The following is a 25,699-nucleotide window of genomic DNA, read 5'->3' as shown; positions in this document are numbered from 1 at the left end:
TTTTGACTAGCATTTCTTTTATTATCTAATGTAGGCCATCCTTTCATAGGGTTTCTAATTGTTAGCAGTTCTCTTGAGAATTATTAATATTTCTTGACCATTTATCTACTAGGAGATGTCTCCTGGATTTTTGTATTTATATGCATAATATGAATATCTTAGATATCAAATCCTTTCCAGAAATAAATCTCTATTTTTCCCCACTGGGAGCTATTCTTCGTATCTTAGTTGTATTAATTGTCTTTGCAAAAATAAAAAAAAAAAGTTTTTGAATTTAATGTAATTGAATTTATCCATTTTATCTTTTGTGATATGTTATTTGTTCTTTGGTTAGGAATTCTTTCTAACTATATATAGCTGTAAAAGTTCTCTAAAACTTTTTTTTTTAATGATGTGACCATTTACATTTAGAACACATATATAAGTTAAGGGTAATTTAATTATATAGTAAGATATCAATCAGTCATTAAACATTTATTAAGCACTCATCATATGTGTGATAATGGGCTAAATTCTGGGGATACAAAAAGAGGCCAAAGGGTTTCTATCTCAGGAATTTACAATCTAGTTGGGGAGGTAACAAACAATATACCAAGAAAGCCCCATACAAGAAAAAGAGGAAATAATTACCAGAAGGAAGGCTCTAGAATTAAGAACAGTTAGGAAAAGTTTCTTATAAAAGATGGGCTTTTAGTTAAGACTTAAATGAAGTTAGGGGAATTCATAAGCAAAGCTGAGGAATGCAGTATTCCAGGTGTGGATGCCAGCCAGAGAAAATTCTGGTAGCTGAGAGCTGGAAAGTCTTACTTGTGAAACAACTGGGAGGGCGGTGTCACTGAATCAAAGAGTAAGTGTTGGGGAATAAAGTGTAAGAATGCAACAAAAGGGTCAGCCAGATAGCTCAGTGGATAGAGCACCAGCCCTGAAGTCAGGAGGACATGAGTTCAAATGTGACCTGGGAAAGTCGCTTAACCCCAGTTGCCTCAGGGGAAAAAAAAGAAAACTACAAAAGTAGGAGGGGATTGGTTTATAAAGGGCTTTGAAGGCCAAACAGAGAACTTTGATTTGATATTGGAAACAATAAGGAGCCTTTGGAGTTTATTGAGTACAGAGGTGACATGATCAAACCAGTCCTTTGGTGACTGAATGGAGACTAGACTGGCATTGGTAGGTACTTGAAGCAGGCTACCCTACCAGCAGGCCATTGCAATAGTCCAGGTATGAGATGAAAGCTTGAAGTATTAGAGAGATGTTGCAGAGGTGAAATCAATGGACCTTGGCAACAGACCAGATTTGAGGCATGAGAGATAGTGAGGAGATTTAGTCTAAATCTAATTTCTGCCAAACTATCTTCCAGTTTTCACCATTGATTTATTCATATATTTTTCAATTAAACTTCACTTTAAAAAAATAAAAGCTTTTTTTTGTAATTTCTCTACCATGAGACATATCACATGATTTGCTTTCAGAGATTTCTGTTTTCAAGATTTTTATATACTTTTTGTTTTTACTTGCAGATAAATGGATTTATTAGTTTCTGATTAATTTCTTATAGTAGCAATCCAAATACTTTAAATAGTGATTAATGAATATAAACCTAGTTATTTCTGAATTGTACCCTTATCTTAACCTGTCAGTTTTTTGCCTATGCTTGTTACTTTAGGGTTTTGGGTGTTTGCTTACTAAAACAAGATAAGAAATTTTAAATGGATATTTAGGTAGAATCAGTTTAATTCTTTTTTTTAAAAAATGGATTTGTGATTTCATTGGTATAAAGAACCTCTTCTATCTAAAGAACTTATTAACAACTTAAAGACTTCTCTACTGTCACCTACTTTGTAGACTTTCTGGCTTCAAGGCCAATACTGTAATCAGTAGTCAAACTGCCTCTCAATTCAGTTTCATTTCCATCAACCTCCTGAGCCCCTTTGTTAGGTACTTTCATATGTACTTGAAACTGGGACAGAATTGTTTTCTACATTTTGAAAATTTTAACTGTATCAATTTAAAATTTTTCATGTTCTGGAATATCCATTAAGTTTTCCGGGAAGGAAATTTTATCTTTTGCAATTATATTTTCAAATATTTTCATGTTCTAATACATATTTCCATATTATCTTGAATATTTGTACCCTTAAACTTTAAACTTTTAGTTTAAAATATACTTTGATTCCTAACTTAACAATGGTGCATGGATGTATTAAGTTCACTTTGTTATTTTTGGAAATAAATGCATTTATGGCACTGAGCACTTAAACTGTTATAATGTAATTTTTTTTTTTTTTTTTTTTTTTACTTTGCCAAGGAGACTAGTGTCCCCAGAGCAGATAGGAGGTTAGAGAGCAAGAATCTTTTTCTGAATGGTGCTTTCTTTGCTAATCCTTTTTCAGGTGGGAATGCTATCTAAAAAGGGACTAAAGGTATAATAGAACATTTTCTGTCCCGTAATTATACCCCATCCTAAGCAAATATGTTTAATTGTTCTGAGCCTTGTTTTCGCCACAGTAGTGAATGTTATCTGGATTTTTGTCCACTAGGAATTTAAGTACAAATCTTAACATATAGCCATTTAGTAGTTATCTGATCAGAATGGTTTTTTTGATCACTGTTATCAGAGATAGATTTTAACAGAGGCCCTAGAGAAAGGAAGAGACTAATCAGCAGGCTCCTGAATTACTCAATAGCAAAGATCCAAGTGAAACATGTCAAATAGGCAGTGCTGTCTTGTCCCAGTTTAATTTAGAAGTGAATTAAGGGACAGGGAAAACTGGCAGTCATAATTATATAATAGCAGCCCTGTAGAAAACATTGAAGACTATTAATTTAAATCTTTTTAAATGTGAAAAACAAATGAATTAGAAATTGTGACAAACCAAAATTTACTCATCTATGGGGTTTTCTAAATGCATATATTGCTAAGAGTTATATTGCAAGGCATTTTAGTAGAACTTAATGCCCAAGTGGTCATCTCCCAGCTTATATTTATTTTCAAAATATTCAAATTATACCAATTTCAAATGTCTTATATGTACTAAGTAACTTTTAACACAGTTGCTTTAACAGAACATTTCTCTCTCCCCTTGATATTTTTTAACAGCTACTTTTAAATGTGTTAATAAGTTTTTTCCCCCTTAAACTAGTTAATAGTAATTTTAGCCATAAACATGAAGCAGGAGTGGAGGGAGACCCAATTTCAAACTTTAAGTGTTGCTGCAAAGAAAAGCAACAAACATCTGTTTTTACCTTAACCACATCCATATGTTGAACTACTTTTTTCTTCCTCCCCCAACCACTTCAAAATAAAAATTTATAACCTTCATTGTTGGATACCAAGTATATTGGTAAATTAACATATTTTCACAGTTAAATTTAAAAGCTTATTTAGAAAAGCAACGAAAGTATCTTTGTCAACAATTAGCCTAAATCTATACTATATGTAGGCCAGTCTACATTTGTTTCTTACTGTGATGCTAAAATGATGCAGGCATGCTGGAATAGACACAGTAGGATTGTTGAAAATGACATGTTATTTGCATATACATACCTCTTAGTAAGTTCTGCTATTAATATTTGAAAAACTGTATATAAAAGACAAATGTGTGGTTTTTCCAACATGTCATGGAAAACATAAATGATTTGCATAGCTTATTCTGTTTTATTACTATGTATAAGAACATCTGGAATGCTGGTGCTATATTTAAGATTTGTTATAGGAATCAAGAATGGGATGGGGGAGGGGCGGGAAGAATCTGTTTACAGAAATTACTGCCAGACTTCACTTCCTTACCCCAGGCTAATCTAGTTTCTTAGGATCTTAGTACCTGGAGCCAGAAGGGATCTTAAGAGATCATTGAGTATAAGGAAATTGAGTGAATCTCATCAAGAATAAGTCATTTTCTTTAAATCTCACAGGCAGCTAATAAATGAACTAGAATTCCACTCTAATTCATATTATGACTTAGATTAAGTGGCATACTCTTCCAACTAATAATTTGTGTAATATTTAGTTCTCTCCTGGTATTAACATCCTCTCCACTGAAATTTCTTTTTGTTTATTTTGAATAATACTTGTATTTTTCTGTGTACATGTTATGTCCCTTACCCCCCAATAAAATGTAAATTCCCTTGTGACCAAGGGACCATCTTTATGGTCCCTTTGTTTCATAGTGTTTAATTTTTAAAATATAGTGCTTTTTTGCTAGTATTTTATTCAATATTCTTGCATCAATAGTCATTGGAAATATCGATCTATAGTTTTAGTTCTCTGCTTTATCTCTCACTGGTTTTGATGTTAGGAATATATTTGTCTCAAAATAATTTGAAAGAAACCCTTCTTTGGCCTTTTGCAACATGTTTTATAGTTGAATTGTTCTTTGAGTCTTTGGTAAAGTTCAATCATAAATCCATCTTGTGCTGGGATTCTAGCTTATTCTGTGTATTTTTCTGAGACTGGATTATCATCTGCTTCATGTTGTATATGTTTGAATATGTTCATCTATCTCATTTGTTATCAGTTTTATTGCCTATATAACTAGGCAAGAAAATTTATTATAGTTTCCTTTATTTTCCCTTCTATATTGTAAAATCTTTTTAATTTTTAATATTTAAAATTTATTTTTCTTCTTCTCTTATCAAATTAGGTAATATTTTGCTGCTGAGAGCTAGTTTAAGAAAGCAGGAAAATATTATCTAATTTGGTGGGGGGTTGCTTTCAATTTTATCTCTTCTCTGATATTTAAAATTTCTATTTGTGTATAGTTGGGTTTTTAAAGTTTGTTACTTTTTCAATTTTACAAATTGCTTTTATCTCTTTTGTTGAGGGAAGTGTTTAGACAAATAAATTTCCTGGTAAACACTTCTTTAGTTGCACCTCAAGATTTGTTTTATATTTCTATGGATTATTTTTGGCCTACATATCTTTGAGCATTAATTTTTTTTAATCTAACTTTAATGTTTAATCCTTTCTTCCATGTTCTTTATTGATTATCATTTTTATTACATTTTGATCAGTAAATAATGTTTTTAATATCTCTTTTTTTGTGGGTTTGCTTTTACCCTAGCAAAGGGTTAGTTTTTAACTATAAAGGTGACAAATACAGCTAACAAATAAGTCTAGTCATTTAGGTTCCTCTCGAGACAGCTATTATAACTAATTTTTTTTCTAAAATTCTATTCAGATTTTTCTTATTTATGTTTTAGATTTTGAAATTCTGAAATGAGCACTCAGTGACCCCCATATATTAGTTTTGCTGTTTCTGTCTTCCAATAATTTGATTAATTTTTCCTTTGTGAATTTAGATATTATCCCATGCAGCAAACATAAACTAAGTATTGATGTTATTTAATAATCTACAATAATTTTTTCAGTCAACTGGACCAAAGTAAAATTCATTGATTTGTACTATAAACCCTAGACTGTTTTACATTTTTAATACTTCAACTATGTCGGGTCTTCCTTTTTGCTGCAATCACTTTTTTTACATAGATTCTTTTTCATTAAATCACCTTTTATAACATTGAGTATTAAACATAGTATTGATGATATTTGATAGTATTATCTTTAATAAAGGAAAGATAGAAATGGCCCATATGTAGAAAAGTATTTGTACCAGCATTTTTTGTTGCAACAAGAATTGTTAGCAAAATTGGAAACATCATTTGGGAAATGATTAGAAAATTATTGCATGTGAAAGTAATGAAATTATTATTATACAATTAAAAAACCAATCAATAACCATTTATTAAGCTCCAAATATGGGACAGACACTGTAGTAAGTGTTTGGTTTATAAAAATGCAAAAGGTAAGCCCTGACTTCAAGGAGTTTATAATTTAAAAGAAAAAAAGTGTTGAATTCAGAGAAGCTTAGGAAGACTTAACTAATATAGAAGGAAGTGAGAAAATCTAGGAAAATCATTTATGTAATGACTACAATATTTTAAAGGAAAAAAAATTGGGAAGACTTAAAAAACAACTCTGATAAATGCAATAGCCCATGAGGATTCACTTGTTACTTCATTTATTAATGAATTCATGTATTTTTTTAATAATTCATTTATTAATTGATTCATTTTTTGATAATTCCCTGAGAAATTTAAAGAGCATGAAGCATTCATTTCAGAAATTGAGGGATATGATAGACTTCATGTTACTATCTTAAATGAATCAAAAGATTCTTAAAGTGACTGACTCTTTTTCTAATGATTGCTTGGATACATAAATATTATGTGTTTCAGTTTTTATTTCAATTTTCATCATGTGCCTACCTCAGAAAAACTCCAAATGCCCTGGGTATATGCCACACCCTTGGCCTTGCTATTATTTGTGATTCACGGCTGAGATCTCAAATCACATCTTTCTTCTTTGACTGCAATCCCCACATTGCCTAAACTTTATCTTCCAGAGATTATCAGTCATTAATTATTCTTCCTGCTTTTTGAATTCTACTACTCCCCTTATGTCTATGCTTGATTTTTCTACCCAAGCTGAATTCCCAGTTCATCCCCTTAACTGCTTTCCTCACAAATCTGTATAACTTCTAGTTCAGTTGAATTCAACTCAACAAACATTTATTAATGCCTACTTATGTGCAAGGCATTGTTTTCCCTACTTTTGCTTCTGAGTTGATTAGCTTTGCAGGAAAAGTCATAAAGCCATGCAGAGCTGGCCCATTATGTATTGCTGCTGCACGGTTGCAACTGGGCTCTCACTGATACTTGGCAATACTTTTGTTCACCTCTTGTTGACGCTTTGGTCCACTTCCCACAGCAGCTGTTTCAAATCTTTACATTCTCCTAAAATCCCTAATTCTGCTGCCCACTTCCTGTTTGTTCCCAGCTATTCTAGTCAATCTCAGATAAATATTACTTTATTGAAAATACAAAAGAATTCCACCATTTGCCAAATCAGAATTTCTTATCTTTTTGCTCATTTTCATTTTTCCCTTTTGCCTAAGGTTAAGATGTGGACTCTCCCATACTAATTCTTCTATTTGTACTGTCATTTTGCTTCTTGAAACTTTTTCACTAACTTTTCTGTCCTTTTAAGTCTCCTGACAACTTCTCAACCTTATGCCAATTCTTTGTCCCAAAACACACACACACACACACACACACACACACACACTCCTACCTTTCTTTCATCCTGCTGCTTATCTATTTACCATTCCAATTATCTTCTTTGAATAACTTTCAACTTCTCAGATTAATTAATGTTTTGTATCTGCTGCTTTGATTTCATCACCAATTTACTCCTTAAGACAGTTCCGTCTGATTTTTGCCTTCACTCCTCTATTGAAAATATCCTCTTAAAGGTCTCTGGTAGATCATCTTGGTTCTCATTGGCCACTGCAGCATCCGACCCTGGTGTTTGCAGCTCTTCCTTGACTTCTTCAGCTTTCTTCCCTACTTGTTGTATTTCTCTGTTTTTTCTTATAGGTTTTCTTGCTCCTATCTCCATCATTTTATCCTTAGGTTTGTGTATTCTCCTAACTTTATGCCCGTTCGCTCTCTCTTTGGAAACATATACTTTTAATAAAATGTCACCTGCTATGTGCCAGGCACCGTGCTCGGCACTTTACAAATATGATCCCTTTTAGGCTTCACAACCACCCTGGGAGGTAGGGACTATTATTATGCTCATTTTACAGAAGAGGATACTGAGGCAAACAGGGTTAAGTGACTTCCTTAAGATTACACAAGTGTCTGAGACTGTATTTGAACTCAATACTTCCTGATATCAGACTCCTCTGATATCACTATACTACTCTATGCAGACAGCCTCTGAATTTTTTTTTTTAGGCCCCAATCTCTCTTCTCAGGTCTAATTCTATCTTTTTTAACTGCCTAATAGATATTCCTCTTGGATATCCTAGCATCATCTCAAACTTAATATACTAATAAAACTAAACTCATTGTCTTCCTCCTAAAACTAGCTCTCATGCCAAATTTACCTATGTTGATTAGTGTTCCATCATCCTCTCAGTCACTCAGGCTCAAAAAGTAATTAGTGTTGCCTTTTCCCTCCATTATCCTCTATATTTAATTAGTCTCAGTGGCTATTAACTTTCCCTTTGTATTTATCCCTTTATTTCCAGTTCCACTGCCACCACCTGGCTGATTACAATAGTTTCCTAGGTGATCTTCCTTTCTCCAATTTCTCTACTAGTAGCCATTCCATCTTCTTTAAATCTAATCTTATTAAAACACTGGCTTTACCATCACTCTCCTATGTTGTTGTTGTTGTTGATGTAGTAGTAGTAGTAGTAGTAGTAGTAGTAGTAGTAGTAGTAGTAGTAGTAGTAGTAGTAGTAGTAAATTGTAATTAGTAGTTAGTTATTCATAACTAACTAATTAGTAGTAGTTATTCATAAGGCGTAGCAAATGAGGACCACTTTACCAGGTCCGAAGGCCAAAATTTTTGTTGGGAAAGAAGCAAAGAAAGTCAGTTGCTAGGTAGTAAATTCAATGGACTGACAGAGAAAGAAAACTCTAATCACCTTGTTGTTGCTTCTGACTAAATTATATTCATGTTTCAGAGCTCGAATCAGGTTATTATGTCTTATCCATGAAGCTCTCTTTATAAAATTATAGCACAATGTCAATCAATTCATTGTTCAGCCTTCTAAATTACTATAGGCTTCATTCCAGGCTATCTTGCTGACTTCTCTCCACAAGTCTTTCTCTATCTTGCCATGAAGTATTTTTCACCCCAGACCCCACACTACTTTTTGCATCTATCCTCTACTTCTGCCTTTTGTTCTGACCTTCTGCTTCTTCCCACAACTTCCAGTTTTAAGAGGAGGCCACTATGATTTAATTCCTCTTTTTCCCTTAATTCTTCTTCCTCCTTCTCCCTACCTTGACTCCCAGAGTATACTAGTGACACACCAGACTTTCCTTACCATGCTTCTGAGCCAGATACTTTCACCTTCCCCGCTCCCTTTTTATATATTGTTTTCTTCTCCTCCCCACCCCCATTAGAATGTAAAACTCCTTCAGGGCAGGGATTATCTGATAGTATTTGTATCCTAATCCCTTACTGCTGGATCTATCACATAGTAAACACTAAATCGAATACACTCTTCTTGATTTGACTTGAAGGAATTGATGTTTTCCTTACCATGTATTTGACATTTGCCTGTTAAGATAAACATTTGTGGTATAAACATCCTTTTTCTCCAATTAGATTCTAAATTTTTTGAGGGCAAGAAAAATGTTACTTTATACCTTATGCTTAGTTATTACTCCTAATTTATTTCTGTGTATGTTGATTGATCCTTCCCAACTTCTTCCTCTATTACAGTCATGTCCTTGCTCAAAAAATTTTAATTTCTCCCCCTTGCTAACTGATAGTTTCCCTGGGGGAGATGCTCAGTAAATATTTGCTGAATTAAAGAATAGTCTTACTTTTTTGCTCCAATTTCCTTGTGGGGTTGTCACATAACCCCACTACTGGAGAGGACCCCAAAAGCCCCATTGTCCAAATCCCAACTGAACAAGAGTCCCCTTTACATCACTTGATAAATGAACAGTTAGTCAAGAGTTATTGATTCTGTCTTTATATAACATCTCTCATATATTTCCCCTTCTTTCTACTCACTGTCTCTGTCCTAATTCAGCCCCTTATTACTATCTGCAGGCTCCCTTAGAGTAACTACATAAAACTTGTTTTGATCTAGCTAGTCTGTTGCTTTTTCTCCTCCATACCTGTACACAGCTGGACTTCCTATGACTGGAAGGCACTGGTTCCTCACATCTCTGCCTGTTAGAATGGCTAACTTTCTTCAAAGTACAGCTTATAGGCCACCTTCTCTACAAAATCCTTGTTAATCCTCCTACTTGGTTTTGTTCTCTCCCTTTTGAATTTACTTTGTATATACTTTGGATTTCATTTTGTGCATGTTGTTTTTTTGTATCAAACTTTCAAGGGTAGTAACTACTTCATTTCTGTCAGAACCAGTAGTCAGCAAACATTTGTTAATAACATTACTAATGATAGCATTGCTATGTCTTTTTAAGATTTGCCAAGTGCTATACATATATGTGTACACATGCCCATATTATACATATATACATTTTGTGTATATTCTATAATCTCATATTAAAGCAATCACCTTGGACCAGTATTTCACACCTGAACAATTATAATAATTCCTCAAGTGATCTCCTTTTCTCCAATTGTTCTGCATTTAAATCTATCCCAAATACCAGTCTTTTAAAAATACTGGCATTATCATCAATCTCTTGTGTAAAAAAAATTTCCATGTGCCAGGAAATGTGCTAAGCGCTGAGGACACAAAGATAAGTAAAAGTCAAGCTCTTAAGAAGCTTGCCTTCCAAGGGGGGAGACAAAATATAAACAGTATATATATCACATATAGAGAGAAGAAATGGAAGATTATCTCAGAGGAAAAGGTAGTATTATTGAGAGAGATTGGAAAAGACCTTATGCGGAAGGTAGATTTGAATTGACCCTTAAAGGAAATCAGGAGACAGAGACAAGGAGAGCATTGGAGACATGAGAAATAGCCATTGGAAAGACATGGAATCAAGAGAGAGAATGTCATGTGTAAGGGACAGGAAGAAAGTAAGAGGGATTTATTGAGCTGTTAGGAAAAATCACTTTGCAAGAGAAGAGAGAAACAAGACAAGGAAATCATCCAGAAGCTATTCCAGTAGTTCAGGGTTGAGATGATCAGAATCTGGACTAGGAGGTAGCTGTATTCATGATAAGAAGGGGAGATATATAGATCCATCTATCTATTTATCTATCTATATATATGAATATGATGTTGTACAAGACAAGTCTTGAAAACAAAACTCATGTATCATGAGTGTTGAGATATATCCTGGAGATGACATTAAGGTTCCTAGTCTGGATGTCTGAGGATAGTGTTGTGCTGGACAGCAATAATAGGGAAGTTTTGAAGAAGCGAGGATTTTTGGGGAAAGGGAATGAATTCAGTTTTGGACATGTTGAGTTTAAATTGTCTGCAGTGCATCCAGTTTGAGATGTCAAGGGGACAGGTGATGGTTCAAGATTAGAGCTAAGAAGAGAGGTTAGATAGAACTAGTTATATAGTTTTGGAAATCATCTGCAGGGAGATCACAATTGAACCCAAGGGGGCTGTTCAGAACTGTAGGAGATAATATACAGGGAGAAGAGAAGATCCAAGACATAGTCAACACATAATACAATGTTTTGTACCTAGTAGGGATTTAATAAATGTTTATTGAATTAAAACTGAATTGAATCTCAACATCACAATGGAGCTCCTGGGTAGGGATCACCTATAACATTATTATCAACATGCACTAAACCCCCAGGTCTGTTTCAGATGTATAATTGTCTAATTATACCTCTTTGAGCTTACATTTGGGAAGCTGAATTTTTTTTTTTTTTTTACACTAAATGTACTTCTTTACACTTATTAAATTTCATCTTCTTTGGTTTGGTCCATCATTCTAATTTGTCAAGTTTTCTTTGTTCCTGATGTTATCATACAAGTTATTATCTATCTTTCCCAGCTTTTTAATAAGCTTTCCATTTATGTCTTTTCCAAAGTCATTGATGAAAATGTTAAATAGCACAGGTAAATTCAGATCCTTGGAACACTTCACCAGAGATTTCCTTCCAAGTTTAAATCAAATAATTAATAACTACTTTTTGGGTCCAGCCATTCAGGTAGTTTTATTTATTTTCAAAATAGAGTGGGGCTTTTATGTCTTTTGCCTTTATAATATAGTCAGTTGCAAGAGACACCATGAACATGTAAGAGAGGGTGTTCCCCAGTGCTATTTCAATTGATGTAGTCCCAAAAGATATTAAAAGATGTTAATGAGGTGTTAAATTGACTATAGAGGTCTGGTATATATGTCTTTTATGAGTTTTTGAGTCAAGAAGAGAACAACATGTTGATGTATTATTAACCATATCTGAGGTAAATTAACCATATCTGAGGATTTTAAGTAGTTGAACTCTGAATTAATTTCAGAATTTTAAAGTTAAAGATGTTGTAAACCAAGAGCTGCTTTTGGGCACAGAGGAAATTTCCCCCTCTTCTTCCACTTGTCCCCATTTCAACTATATGACTTTATGAAGGGGCAGTTCTAGACCAGTGAGAGACATTAAATCAGGGAATAGAGATACACACTGCAGACAGACAAGGGTACAGAGAGACAGTCACCCAAGGAAATCGTTCTCAAGAAATGTGATATTTAGAAGTAGAAAAGAGTTATACATTGTACACAGCAATGACAAAATTATACAATAATCAATTTTGACGGACTTGGCTCTTTTTAACAGTGAGGTGATTCAGGACAGTTCCAATGGTCTTGTGATGAAGAGAGCCATCAAGCCATCTGCATCCACAGATGCATTTTGGTTTCTTTCTCATTTTTTTTCCTTTTTGATCTGATTTTTCTTGTGCAGCATGATAATTATGGAAATAGGTATAGAAGCTAAGGGAGGGGGTGGGAAAAAAGGAAGGAAAAAAATTGGAACACAAGGTTTTGCGAGGGTGAATGTCGAAATGATCTATGCAAATGTTTTGAAAATAGAAGATTTTAATAAAAGAAAAGAAGAGTTGTATAGAAAGAGGAGCAGATCTTGGAGAGCTAGCTAAGTAAATTGCCCAGCAAACATTACACAAACAAGGAGAGTTTCATAATTATTCTATTAAAAAAAAGAAATTACTTTTTTTTTTTTTTTTTTTTTTTTTTTTTGCTGAGGCAATTGGGATTAAGTGACTTGCCCAGGGTCACACAGCTAGGAAGTATTAAGTGTCTGAGGTCAGATTTGAACCCTGGTCCTCCTGACTTTAGGGCTGGTGCTGTACTCACTGTGCCACCTAGCTGCCCCTGAGAAATTACTTCTAAGCACTGTAATACTAGGATTTGTAAACTGCCTTTGCCATACAAGTATTCTTTACATTACATTACTACAGTTTTGCTCTTGAGTTTGACCCCAGTTATTTCCATGGACACTATATGAATTTGTGGAAGAGTTTACCTCAGATTTATGGTGGAAATACTTTGTAATTACTGTTCTTAATATGCAATCATAGTAAGTATCCTTGATGAAGGACAGTAGTATCTGCTGGCTGATTGTGATGAAGAAGCATACTCACCAGGGCTCATGAGTTATGGTATTAGTTAAGAGATCCTCTAGGTTACTCCTAGAAATTGAAAGAGAAACTGCCCTTGGGGGATACAACAACCTCCAGGTTGAGAGAGTAGCCACACACACACACACACACACACACACACAATACAAACAAACAAACAAAAAAAAGCCAATGTCAAAGTGACCTTGCATGTAAAGGCACAAAGGTAGTTGGGTGGACCAGGAAAGAATTAAGTACAAGATGAATCTTGGAGAAAGTCAAGGATTCCCAGAAACAAAAATAAAGTGAACACATTTTAGGTATGGAACCCAGGCAATGCAAAGTCAGAGATGGGCACAAAATAAGTGAATGAAAAAGGCATTTAGTTAGGTGCTTTTTATGTACTAGATGTTGTCAGGTTCAGAAGGGTTACAAATATCAAAAGCAAGATAGATCCTGTTCTGAAGAAACTCATACTTTTATTGGAGGAGGCAGCACATTAAAAAAAAACAAAACAACAAAAAAAAAAAGTTTAGCTGTAGGCCACATGTAAAGGCCCAGAACTCCCAAGGTTCAGCTGTGACACAGCTATGACAAGGTGGAGTCTTTGTCCCGAGTCCAGTAATAAATCAGATAAAATGCTAGGGAGTGCAAAGGTAGGAAAAATGGCCAGAAAGACTTTACTTAAAAGGCAGTGGTAGTAACAAGATCATAAGCCAAGAATATAAACTAGTTAAGAACTTCTGGGAAAACTGGAAAGCAGATTGGCAGAAATTAGATTCAGACCAACCTTTTACACTACATGGCATAAGAATTTCAAAAGAGTTATGTGTCTGGAATACAAAAGTTTACATGATAAGAAGTATCTTTTATAGCCATGATTTAGGAAGAAATTAGTAAGCAGACAAGGGATAGAAGTGGAAACAAAAGATAACATTAATTTTTTAACTATAATGCTGTTAGGATGAGAAAGAAAACTGAAGATGGGAAGAAATCTTTATATCAAATAGCTATTAAGAGTCTGTTGTCCAAGTTATATAAGAATGAATACAAATTAATAGAAATTAAGAGCAATTGCCCAGTTGAAAACTGGTCAGAGGATTTTAAGAAACAGTTCTCAAGTGAATTGCAACTTATTAAGAATCACATGAAATACAGACCAGAACAGCTAATATTGAAAGGGCATCAGAAAGATAGGCACAAAAATGCACTGTTAACTTCACTGTGAACTGCTTTAGCCATTCCAGAAAACAATTTAGAATGTACTTCTTTTTAAAAAATAAAATATCAATACTCTTTTACCCAGATCCTCTTGCTGTTCAAATGCCTTTTAAAGAGATCAAAGACATAAAGAAAAGTTGAACATATGTTAAAATATTCATGAAAGCACTTTTGTGGTAACAAAGTAGATACCCATTATTTGGGATATTTGTATGTAAGGAAATATTACTGTGCCACAAGAAATGATACATATGAAGAATTCAAAGAAGCACTGAAAGATGTGTGAACTAATGCAAAGTGAGGTGAATCGATTCAGAAAAATAATATACACCTTGACTACAGCAATGTAAAGGCAAAGAATGACAACAACAAAAATGTATCTGCATACTGTGTAATTATGGTGATCAATCAAGATTGACCCTGGAAAAAAGAGTTGATAAAATGTGCCTCCCTCTTTTCCTTACTGTAGTGAAGAATTCTACATGTAATAGCAGATACAGTTGATGTGTTTAGTTTTGTTGAACTGTCTTTTTTCCTCCCTCTTTTCCATTTATTCTCTGTTAGAGGTACTTACTACTTTGAGTATGGGAGAGGAAGAATAAATTTGGAAATAAAAATGTAGAAACAAGAAAAAAATAAAAATATATTTAAGTTAGCCAAAAAAAATAAATAAAACAGTTGAGCACGGTGTGGGAAATCCCAAAATACGTATCAAAGATATAACAAAGATAGAATGATTTCCCTGTATATGAAGATAATATAGGATCAAATCATTTCTACTGGTTCTTTCTCCCATTTTTTAGGTTTCAAATGGCATATAGAATCAATGTTTTATCTTTAGCAATAAAATATTATCTTTTAGTTGTCAAGCGCAGCGCAAGAGAGAAAAGTTAGTTAAAAAAAAAAAAAAAGAGTTGAATGAAGCCAAAAAAGAATATTTCTGATTGTAATTGCTAGTTTCTGTTTAATATTTCTGAACAAGATGAGGAGTCTTTGCATGGTAGTTCTCATGGAAATAGCATCCACAACACTAAAAGATGACTTCATTCTCAGTACCAGTGCCAGGCACTTAGCCTTTAGTGAACATAGGAGGTCAGTTTTCAATGTGAAACAAACCAGAGTGTGAATTGACATTTTCAGGTGACAGTTATGGTTGTATTGCCTGTAATTAGCACCTCGTAACATGCAAACTTGCTTGTGCCTTTTTTCAGGCTGTTGAAGCTCAAATCCGAAGTTTTGGACAAACTCCTTCCCAGCTGCTTATAGAGCCACATCCTCCCAGAAGTTCTGCCATGCAGGTGGTAAGTAACACTTTTTTCTCTTCTCTGGACTTTTGCTGTCTTGATACAGTTTTAAGTTCTTGGAGTAAAATTGCACTGTGCTTGGGATGATCATATCTGATCCAGGGTAAAGGAACTTGGTGATTTGATTCTCTTGCCTGTCTTTTCTGAGTTAGTTGTTAATTTGCTCATCCACCAACAGTTATTGCAAAGATTCAATTTGAAAAAAAGTTGATTTTCTAGCAGCTGTAGTATTTGTTTAATAAATTTTTGTTTTACTGTTCTGCATGTACAGAACTGATAAAGCCAAAATTATTACCATTTAATTATGATCCAAGTGCTTTAAATTATTAAATGGAGTAGTGACAATTTCTCTCCCTATTTCTCCTTTTATTTGCTTTGTTTTTCATATTTTCTTACCTTTTTTTAATGGAAGAATTTGTAAGTGTATTTTTACTACATGACACTTTTTTTGCCATAATAACTCTCAGGAAGTATAATTGAATATATATAATATATAATAATAATAATCATGAAGTATAATTGAAAAATAGTATGAGTCCCAAAGGAATTCGATAAAAAAGATACTGCACTTTTAAAAAATGTACTTTTCCATATCTTTTTGACACTCAAATCCCTGGAGAAACTTCTCCCATCTCATATAATTACTATCACAGTCATCTGTTCCTAATCAAGAATAGAATGAAACTCCAGATAAGGAATATTGTCAGGAGAAAATCTAGATCTATGACCTAGATCAGTAATGGGGACCATAGTAACATGATTTGGTACCAAAAAGATATATCCACAATTTTTTTATGATTGAGTCCCCAAAAGATTGTGATACAACCTAGAGTAATGTGACCCATCTCCACCTCAGTAACTCAGATTTCTCTCTCTTATCACCTGCCAATATTTCATTCATTCAAAGAGCATTTATTAAGTGCATACTTTGTACCAGACACTTTAAGGATAAATGTCAGAGATACCAAGGCAAAAGTAAATTAATGCTTATTCTCAAAAGCTTATAGTCTGTTGGAAGAAAGCACATATGCCCCTCCAAAAAAGTAGATACAAAATATATAGAAGGTAGATACATAATAATTTACTATTGGGGAATCATACAGGATAGACTTCCCATGAAATATGGCAATTGAGCTGGGTTTTGAAGGAAGCCAGGGATTAAAAGAGGATTGAAGAAGGAGATATTCCATGCAAGGGCAGCTTGTGCAAAGGCTTGGAGCTGGATGGAGATTTTGATATCACTTCTTATGACGGAGGCACAGAAAATAGTCTAGTTTGCTAGAACAGGAAGGCAAATTTGAGCTAGCTCATGACAGGCTTCAAATAAGAATGGAATTCGGATTTATCCTAGAGACCTGAAGACCATTGATAGTTCTTGAATAAGGGAGTGACATGGTCAGTCCTAGACTTCAGGAGTAGCAATGGGTATTGGAGAATGGATGGGACAGGGGGAGCTCTAGAGATAGGGAGACCAATTAAAAGACTGCCTCCTCACTTTAGAGTCAGCCAAAATGTATATCCCATGTGTATTCTAGTTCTCCTGGGACTGTCCTAGTATTCTTAGCAAATCTTTGGATTTATCCACATTGTTACTAGTCCACACTACTCCACCAACATTTATATTTGATTTATTTACTTAATATTTTTCCCAGTTACATTCAAAAACTTTTTTTACATTTGTTTTTAAAATTTTTTGAGTTCTAGGTTCTCTCCCGTATCCCCACCCACAATTAAGAAACCACATGTGAAGTTATACAATACTTTTCCATAAAAATCAAGTTGTAAAAGAAAACATAGATCTCCCACCCTAATGAAAATAAAAACTTCAAGAAAAATTGTTTTTTAAAAAAGGGAGGCAGAGACACAAAGAATGATTCAATTTATATTCAGTTGCAATCAGTTCCTTCTCTGGGTATTAGGATTTTTCATCATAAGTCCTTCAGAATAGTTGTGGATGATTATATTACTGAGAATAACAAAGTCATTTACAGCTGATCATCCTAGAACATTGCTATTACTTTCAACTAGCATTTATTAAGTCTTTAAGATATACACATACATGTATTTTTACACATATGTAATATATACACATAAAATATACATATATAAACATATGGTTGCATTGTGTGTGTGTGTGAATATCTGCATCCTACATACATAGACACATCTCTGTGTGTGAATGAATGAATGACATAGTTATAGGTATCATGAGAGTGGTATTTGAACTGCCTTTTACAAAAAAGGAGAATTTTGTTTTTTTATGTTAAATATATGCAGTTTTTCTATACATATTTCCACAATTATCATGATCTGATCAAAAAGAAGAAAAAGGAGAAAGAAAACAAAAGGCAAGCAAACAACAACAAAAAAGGTGAAAATACCAGAGAAGTTTTATGAGATAAAAATGAGGAGGGAATACATTCCAGGCATGAGAGATGGCCCCAGAGGTGAGAGAAAAGGACAGGGGAAGGGAGGGAACCCCATAGATTTCAGAAATAGGAGTAGTGTATAATGAGACTGGAAAGTTAGGTTATAGTTAGGTTGTGAAAGACTATAAAAGTTAAAGAGCAGGAATTTATATTTTATCCTAGAAGCACTGGGGAGCTACTCAAGTTTATTTAGTAAGGGAGTAATATGTTCAGATCCATGCTTAAGGAGAATCTCTTTGGTAATTCTGTTGGCTAGATTGGAGAGGGGAGAAGCTTGAAGCAGGTTGGAGGCTCTTGCAATAATTAAGGAAAAGATGGTGTGTCCTTGATCTATGGCCACTAAGTTATGTAAGTATAGAGAAAGGGACAGATAGCAGAGATGTTGTGAGGAAATACAAAGACTTGGCAGCTGATTGAATATGTGGAGGTGAGGGAAAATAAAGAATAGAGGCTGCCTCAGAAGTTGTGAACTTTAATAACCAAAAGAAAGGTTATTCCTTTAAGAGGAATAGGGAAGTTTGGAAAAGGGGTGGAATTTATGGTGAATGTAGTTCTCTGTTTTGGACAAAGTTTGACATGCCAAAGGACATCCGGTTCACAGCATCCTATAGGCAGCTGGTGTTGTGGGACTGGAGCTGAGGAAGTAGGACTAGGGTCGGAAATACAGATATGAGAGAAATAATAATTAAAATAAAGAGAGCCGACAAGGTCACCAAGAGAAAGAATTTCTAGGGAAATAAGAAGGCCTAGGACAGAACCTTGAAACATCCATAGTCAAGGAACAGGTGATAGTGAAGAATATTATGATGAATTAATGACTTACCCTGAGGCAGTTGGTGGCGCGGTGAATAGAGTACAGGCCCAGTGTCTGGAAAAACCTGAGTTTGAATCTAATGTCAGACGTTTACTAGCTATGTGACTTGGCTAAGTCACTTAAATCTTGTTTGCCTCAGTTTCCCCATTTGTAGATGGATACAATAATACCAGCAGCTTTTCAGGATTGGATGAGGTTCCAATGAAATACTAACTGTAAAGCGCTTCAATGCCTGGCCTATAGAAAATGCTTTTAAGTTATTATCAGATTATAGTCATGCCTCATGCTATTAATCCTATATCGTAGGGGTTTGGGGTAAGGAAACTTGAAGGACTTTCTTCCTACAGAAGATAACATTTGATCTGAGTCTTAAAAGGAAGCTAGAGATTTTAAGAGGGAGAATGTTCTGGGCATAGGTAATAACGTACAAAAACACAGAAGCTGCAGATAGAGTTTTCTGAGGAACAGTAAGTCAGTATATAGTTGGACTTTGTGAGTTAATAAGGTATTTAAGAGTAGAGAAGTGAAATTTTGAGGAAGAATCCTCCTCCCTGAAACAAAAATATTATTAGCATAGTAGGATTTTTCTTCTTGCTTATTCTTAATTAAATGTTCATTCTCTCCTATCCACTATCAGAATTTGGAAGGGTAAAAATAACTTGACATGTCCTAGAAAAAGGGTTTCCACCCTCGCTAACTCCCGTATTGGATACCTGAGCTCCATTTAATTATGCATGTAATAGTGTCTTTTAAGTTGTGTGTGGGGCGGAAACAGAGATAGATTGGGGCAGAGCAGAAAGTGGTGGCCAGGAGATGCAGTCTTAGGTGACTTTGTTGTATAAAATTAAGTAAAATTCCTTATCCTGCTTGAAGTTTTTCATTTGTCTATAGGCATTCTTTAGAATTCTAAGATCCCAGCTCTAGTTTAGAGCTAGATGAGACTTTAGACGTCACATATCCCAATGTTCTTATTGTACAGAAAAGTAAACTGAGACCCAGCTAAGTTTAGTGCCTTGTCTAAAGTCATAGAACTGGACTTTGACCCTTGATCCTTACACTCCTAAGACAGTGCTTGTTTTATTATTCCCCCATCATCTGTCCTGCAGAGATACTCTTACCAGTTCTCATTCTAATAGTTGTTTCACTAATCTAGTTAAGTCCAGCCATTGCTTCTAGTACAGAGGATGCAGAAGGAATATTAAAGGTCTACTTTGTTCCTACTAGATAATCAATAGTTGGTATGTCAGAGAAACTTAAGATGTAGACAGTATGTTCTTTCTACTTTCACCAGACTTAAGCTCATTTGTTTGTTTAAGCACAAACATTGGAATTAGTTTAAAACATGATATTTTCTGGGGTAGTCCATCAAACTAGATAAACAGGCATGAATTTCCACTGAGATGTTTTATACATACATAATTTGTATTATGCTCCAATTTTCTCATTAGTAGCATATGCAAATATTTTGAAAGTACATAACCTAGGGCATCTCACAGAACAGTTCATAGGTCATGTTTATTGTTGATTGTTTCTTATCTGGGATCGATAATGTAATTTCACAAAATTAATTAAAACAGTTTTAGAATTAGAACAGTTTAGAACCCCCCCCCCCCCATGACATTAAGAAATAAGAATTTCCATATTAGGAACTCAAGCTTTTAAAAGCAGAAGTGTGTTTTCATTTTATTTACTAAAGTTCAAATTAGGGTCCTCTGCCTCTACCGTGAATTCAGCAGAAATTAAAGTTGCTTCGTGCTGTGTTAAGTGCCTAAGCCATAATATACACCAGGTGTAGTAATTAGCAGCCACACGAAGGCTGCCTATTTGTCTGGGTCTGCTGCTGTTGCTGTATCCCCCTGTGTTTTCACACCATCAGATAGTTGGATTTAATTGAGGCCACATCAGATGAGGCATTACTGACACCTTTAATTGAATGAGCATCCAGGGAGGATTAACTCATAATATTGATTGGCTTTTAGCCACTTGCTCAGAAGGGTGTCTGGGTAGCTTATTAGTTGCCTTTATTTACACCTTTATGCAAAGAGTGCAAATAGGAATTCTTAGTGCAATATGTTTTTCTAAGTACTCTTAATAACTTTTTTAAAAGGACTGATAATAAAAATGCAAATGCATTTAATTTTTTATTAGCAGTTCTGAATAAATATACATTAAATGTATGCATTTATATGTGCACATATACCTGGTATATTGAAATATGGCAGCAGGAAGGCAGCCAAGAGAACTTCATCAGACTATTTCCATTCTTAACAATTCTGATCAGATTTTTCAAAGTAGATATGAAAGGGAGAGTGGCTGAAAATGTACAACCCACTGTTACCAAATAAAGCTAACTGTTTTGTACACTGTTTTAGGTTATTTCCTGGATTTTTACTTATGAGTTGGAAGAATAGTCCAAATCTTTAGTAGATATATTAAGATTTATATTGATAATAGCCATGAGAATAGTCAGTATTGCGTTATCAATTTCAATTACTATCAGGTGTTCAAAGGAGAGCTTAAAAAATCCAGGATCTCTGGTTTGTGATATTGGGAGGGGAAGAGATGTCATTTAGGTGTTTTTCTGTACAATTAACTGCTACAAGAAGAAAATACATTTGCATTACAATAGAGTGGTGTTTATGACTGTGTACACTATATAAATATATTGTCTTTACTAGTTCATTTAATTAAACTTTTCTTTGAAACAGGTTCATAATTAAGTTTATGTATTATATCAATAAGTTATTTCTTTACCTGTAATAATGTCTGTATGCCATCTAAATGTGCTGTATGTAAATATATTTTTATTTTCTCTTTATTCAGTTTGTCAAAATCTCCATTCCAACTCAGCACAACTTTTGGTGGTCTCTGGGAATTTCCTTGACTCTTGCCTGTTCCATACTTTCTTCGATATACTACCTCAATAGAGCCAGAAGATGGCTTTTTGGCAAATAATGGGCAATTGGAAACTTTAATAAAGACTATATAGTCTCTCTCTGGAATATGAACTGGAAAGCTTTCTAGTTTTCCAGCATTTGGGGGTTTTTATTTGTCTCTTTTGCATTGTCTAACCCAGTGGCGTGGATGAAGTTTTTCCCATTTAAATCCATCATTCCAAACAGAAAATTTCAAAAGTCATAATATGTTTTTTAAAAATTCAAATCAACTTTCTGTTTCCTCTAGCCTGTCTGATGCTTTCACTTGCAGCTGCTAGTGGTGCTTGCTTGTTTTAATCTATTCTTCCCTTTCTTTTCCTATACCCTCTCCCCTTTTCTTGTTCTTTCCTATGTATTTGGGGTCTTGTCATGCCCACTCAACAGTATCTCCTCCTGCAGAGTCCATTGATGTTCACAGACCAAGCTCAGCAGGATGTGATCATGGTCCTAAAGTTCCCATCCAACTCCCCTGTCACTCATGTAGCAGCCAACACCCAGCCCGGCTTGGCAACTCCTGCTGTGATTACAGTCACTGCTAACAGGCTATTTGCTGTGAACAAGTGGCACAACCTTCCCGGTGAGTAAAGAAACAACATCTTGAGCTACAGTCAACACTATAAGTCTTGCTAAAGAATTACATCTCAATATTTCTTATTCTTGTACAAAAGTGTAAGGTTTCAGCTTGCAAACCTTAGACACGTTGACCCTCCATCAAAGTTCTACAATACAGTTGATGTTTAACCACACTATTTCTTAGTATCTGTTTTTCCATATAGGACATATATCCATGCATTTATATGCTTATATATGTATAAAACATACAAATACATGTAGATTAACATATAAGTGCAAAAATTCATTTATTCAGCAAGTATTTATGGAGTATGTGTTGTGTGTAAGCCACATGCTAAATGCTATGGATGAGGGGCATATAGAATAAATATAAGATGACATACTCCCTGACCTCAAGGAGCTTTTAGTCTACATGACACCAGAGTTATAGATTCCAATTCTCCCTAAGAATCAGCTTTGAATAAAACAAACCAAAACAAAACCCTTCTCTTTCTATGTTTGCACCTAGCTTGCTCATAAATATGTGCAGTTGTTAATAGAGGAAGAATGGATAGAGGAAAGGAAAGAAAGAAGGTAGTAAAGAGAGAGGAGGGAAAACCAGACAAGAGATTTTGAATGGATCAGCCTAAACTCTGGAAGAAAATGAGATTTGGGGTCAGTAATGTCATTTACAGAATAATTTCATTTAGCACTGAGGTCATATAGACATCTAGAATATTATATACTCAAAACAAGATTCTGTTGTTAAATGTCATCTGGCCATTATGATTTAAGGGATACAGCATGATAATATTTGCCCAGAAAGTTCATGTCTTTTATTTAGAAAATAGAGAGAAAAAAAGAGGAATTTTAAATTTCCTTGAAACAGTTGGCCCTTTATTAAGCTTTTATTTTAGACTGCAAGCTGTGCAGATGAGTTTGAATAGTCTCTTTAAATTGTGGAAACATCTGCAAAGCTTGGCAGAGTATGCATAAAGCACTTCTTGTTAGAGTAAGGAAAGTGATTGGAAAGATATAAAGATTCTAGGACCATGGCTTTACATCAAACTAAGTACAAGAGCTTCTAGAATTGAAAAGAACTGAATTGACATTAGAATAAAAACAAACAAAAATACTCAATACTCACTGCAAATCTTGTGCTCAACTCCACATGATTCAGCATAGAGTAAATATCATCTTTTAACCTGCTATTTGAATATAAAATAACAGTCATCTAAGTGACTACTTGCATTGCCCAGAATCACCTGTGACTTCAAATGAGAGTTAAAGTTGTCATATAATAAAAAATATACCAATGCGTCAGAGTCAATCATACAGGTTTTTTCTTAATTAGATGATTAGGAGCTTAGCAATTAATCCTAAAAGTTAAAACCAAAATTTACAAATTTCCTTAACTCTCCTAACCTGGTCTTTCTTTTCCTACCTAATGTTTACAAATATGACAAAAACCATCACTAGGCATAGAACTGAGTACTTCAGAGTTTTTCCTAAGTTTCAGTTCAGAGACCCTGCAACTCAACTAAGGTCTCGAGATCACCAAAGATGAGCTAGTGGGGAAGGGGGATAGATCTATTAGTGAAATCCTCGAATGCAAGTAATTGAAGACACCATCCACAGTAAAATTCTCAGTAGAGCAGGAGTAAAGGTTTTGTAGCCAGGTTTCTTACCTGCCCCGTGGGGAATTGTGAAAAACTGCAATGGGAACCTGAGAAATGGAATAATAACAGCAACCAACTGTAGATGAAATAACAACAGTAATTTACATTTATGACATAGCACCAAAGAGTTTATAAAACAGCACTAAGAAAGAACAGGGCTGTAAGTTTCAAAATGGTTTAGAAAATTGTAAGCTTTGCATTTTGTTTTCTTTCTCAGGTTTTTTTTTTCCCCTTCTTGATCAGATTTTTCTTGTGGAGCAAGATAACTGTATAAATATGTATACATATATTGCATTTAACATATTTAACATGTATTGGACTACCTGCCATCTAGGGGAGGGGGTGGAGGGAAGGAGGGAAAATTTGGAACAGAAGGTCCCAAAGTCAATGAGTCAGTTGAGTCAATGAGGCAAGAGTCAATGTTGAAAAATTACCCATGCATGTGTTTTGTCAATAAAAAGCTTTAATAAAAAAAATTGTGAGCTTTTACTTGATTTTATTAGGAAGTATAAAGTGAGTAAAAATATAACTGTTTAGATTGAGGTAAGTAATAGAGAGGGTGGGCCTCAGAGTCAGAAAGATCTGGCTAAAGTCTTGCTGTAATACATACTATCTGTGGCTTACTATTTCTAGAGGGAAGACAAAACAAAAGAAAGCTGAAGGGAGAGAAAAAGATATCCAGAGAATGTTCCAAAGGTGGGGCCTTGGTGGAGAAGTCAGTCAGTGAAGTCCCCAAGTAGTGTAGCAACATATGAGTGCATATTTGAGAGATTTGAGATTTGAGCTGAGCTCTCTCCTGAAATGGAGCTTTGGAGTACCTACCCCACCCATCCAGTAGAAAGGTCCAAGGGTAGTGATGAGGTAGAATACCAAAGCTGCTGAGATCTTGGAGAAATCAGTCAGAGCAGTCTTAAGAATCTCCTCTTCAAGAGTGCCCGGTGAGAAAGGAAAAAATGTGACCAAATCCACATAGTTATATTTAAATAGATCTTGTCATCTGTCTACCTTGTATTATCATTGGTCTATTAGAACACAGAAGGCTCAATAATTATTCCTTCAATAAACATATTGCTTATACTATACACTTATTCTTAGCACATTTACAACATCTAACTATTGCTGTTGTATACCTATAATTTCTGCAAGTATAACCACAGTTGCTCCATTTAGCAGCTTCTTCGAGGGGAATCCATATGAATTTCTTTTTGCTATTGCTAAAGCTCAGGCTTTAATTGTATCAGACTTGACCCCATAATATCATGGCTTCTTGTACTAATACCTTGGCTCAAGTATCTCTGTGGGTCAGAGTCTCATTGGGAGAAGGAGATTATCAGAATCCGTGAAGATATACTCAGGTGCTATTAGGTTGAAGTTAAGATTCCTTAGGATCTGTGAAAATTGTCTCACCACTGCCAGCTCCTGTTATAGTCACATAGTGCTTCATAATCAGAAATTTCATACTTGCCCAAACACCAATGGCAGTACTCAAGGGCTCATAAAAAAGAAAAAGGAATTAGGGATGGTAGTTGAATGGAAAGAAGTTACTTACAGAAATCACAGGTGCATAGCAGTGATTATTAGATATTTTAACTTGACCAAAAAAAAGTATATTATATGCACAGTTTGTTTCCCAAGATGACAGATGCTAGGCCCTTTAGTTG

At 34.6% G+C, this 25,699-nt stretch overlaps 1 protein-coding gene across 8 annotated transcripts in view; it reads left to right on the top strand.

Annotated features, from left to right (window-relative positions):
• LRBA (LPS responsive beige-like anchor protein) overlaps window positions 1–25,699 on the top strand; it is a 754,452-nt gene that overhangs the window by 685,742 nt on the left and 43,011 nt on the right. For 7 of the 8 annotated variants that reach the window (XM_023505940.2, XM_031943309.1, XM_031943310.1 and 4 more), the window contains 2 exons: window positions 15,536–15,625; window positions 22,192–22,384. In XM_023505940.2, the coding sequence (XP_023361708.1) occupies window positions 15,536–15,625; window positions 22,192–22,384 (283 nt within the window). The remainder of the gene's footprint in view (window positions 1–15,535; window positions 15,626–22,191; window positions 22,385–25,699) is intronic. The other variant, XM_012552173.3, reaches the window with a different exon arrangement.

This window comes from Sarcophilus harrisii, chromosome 6 (assembly GCF_902635505.1).
Source record: "Sarcophilus harrisii chromosome 6, mSarHar1.11, whole genome shotgun sequence".
Lineage (NCBI taxonomy): Eukaryota > Metazoa > Chordata > Mammalia > Dasyuromorphia > Dasyuridae > Sarcophilus > Sarcophilus harrisii.
This window is presented reverse-complemented; position numbering and strand designations above follow the sequence as displayed.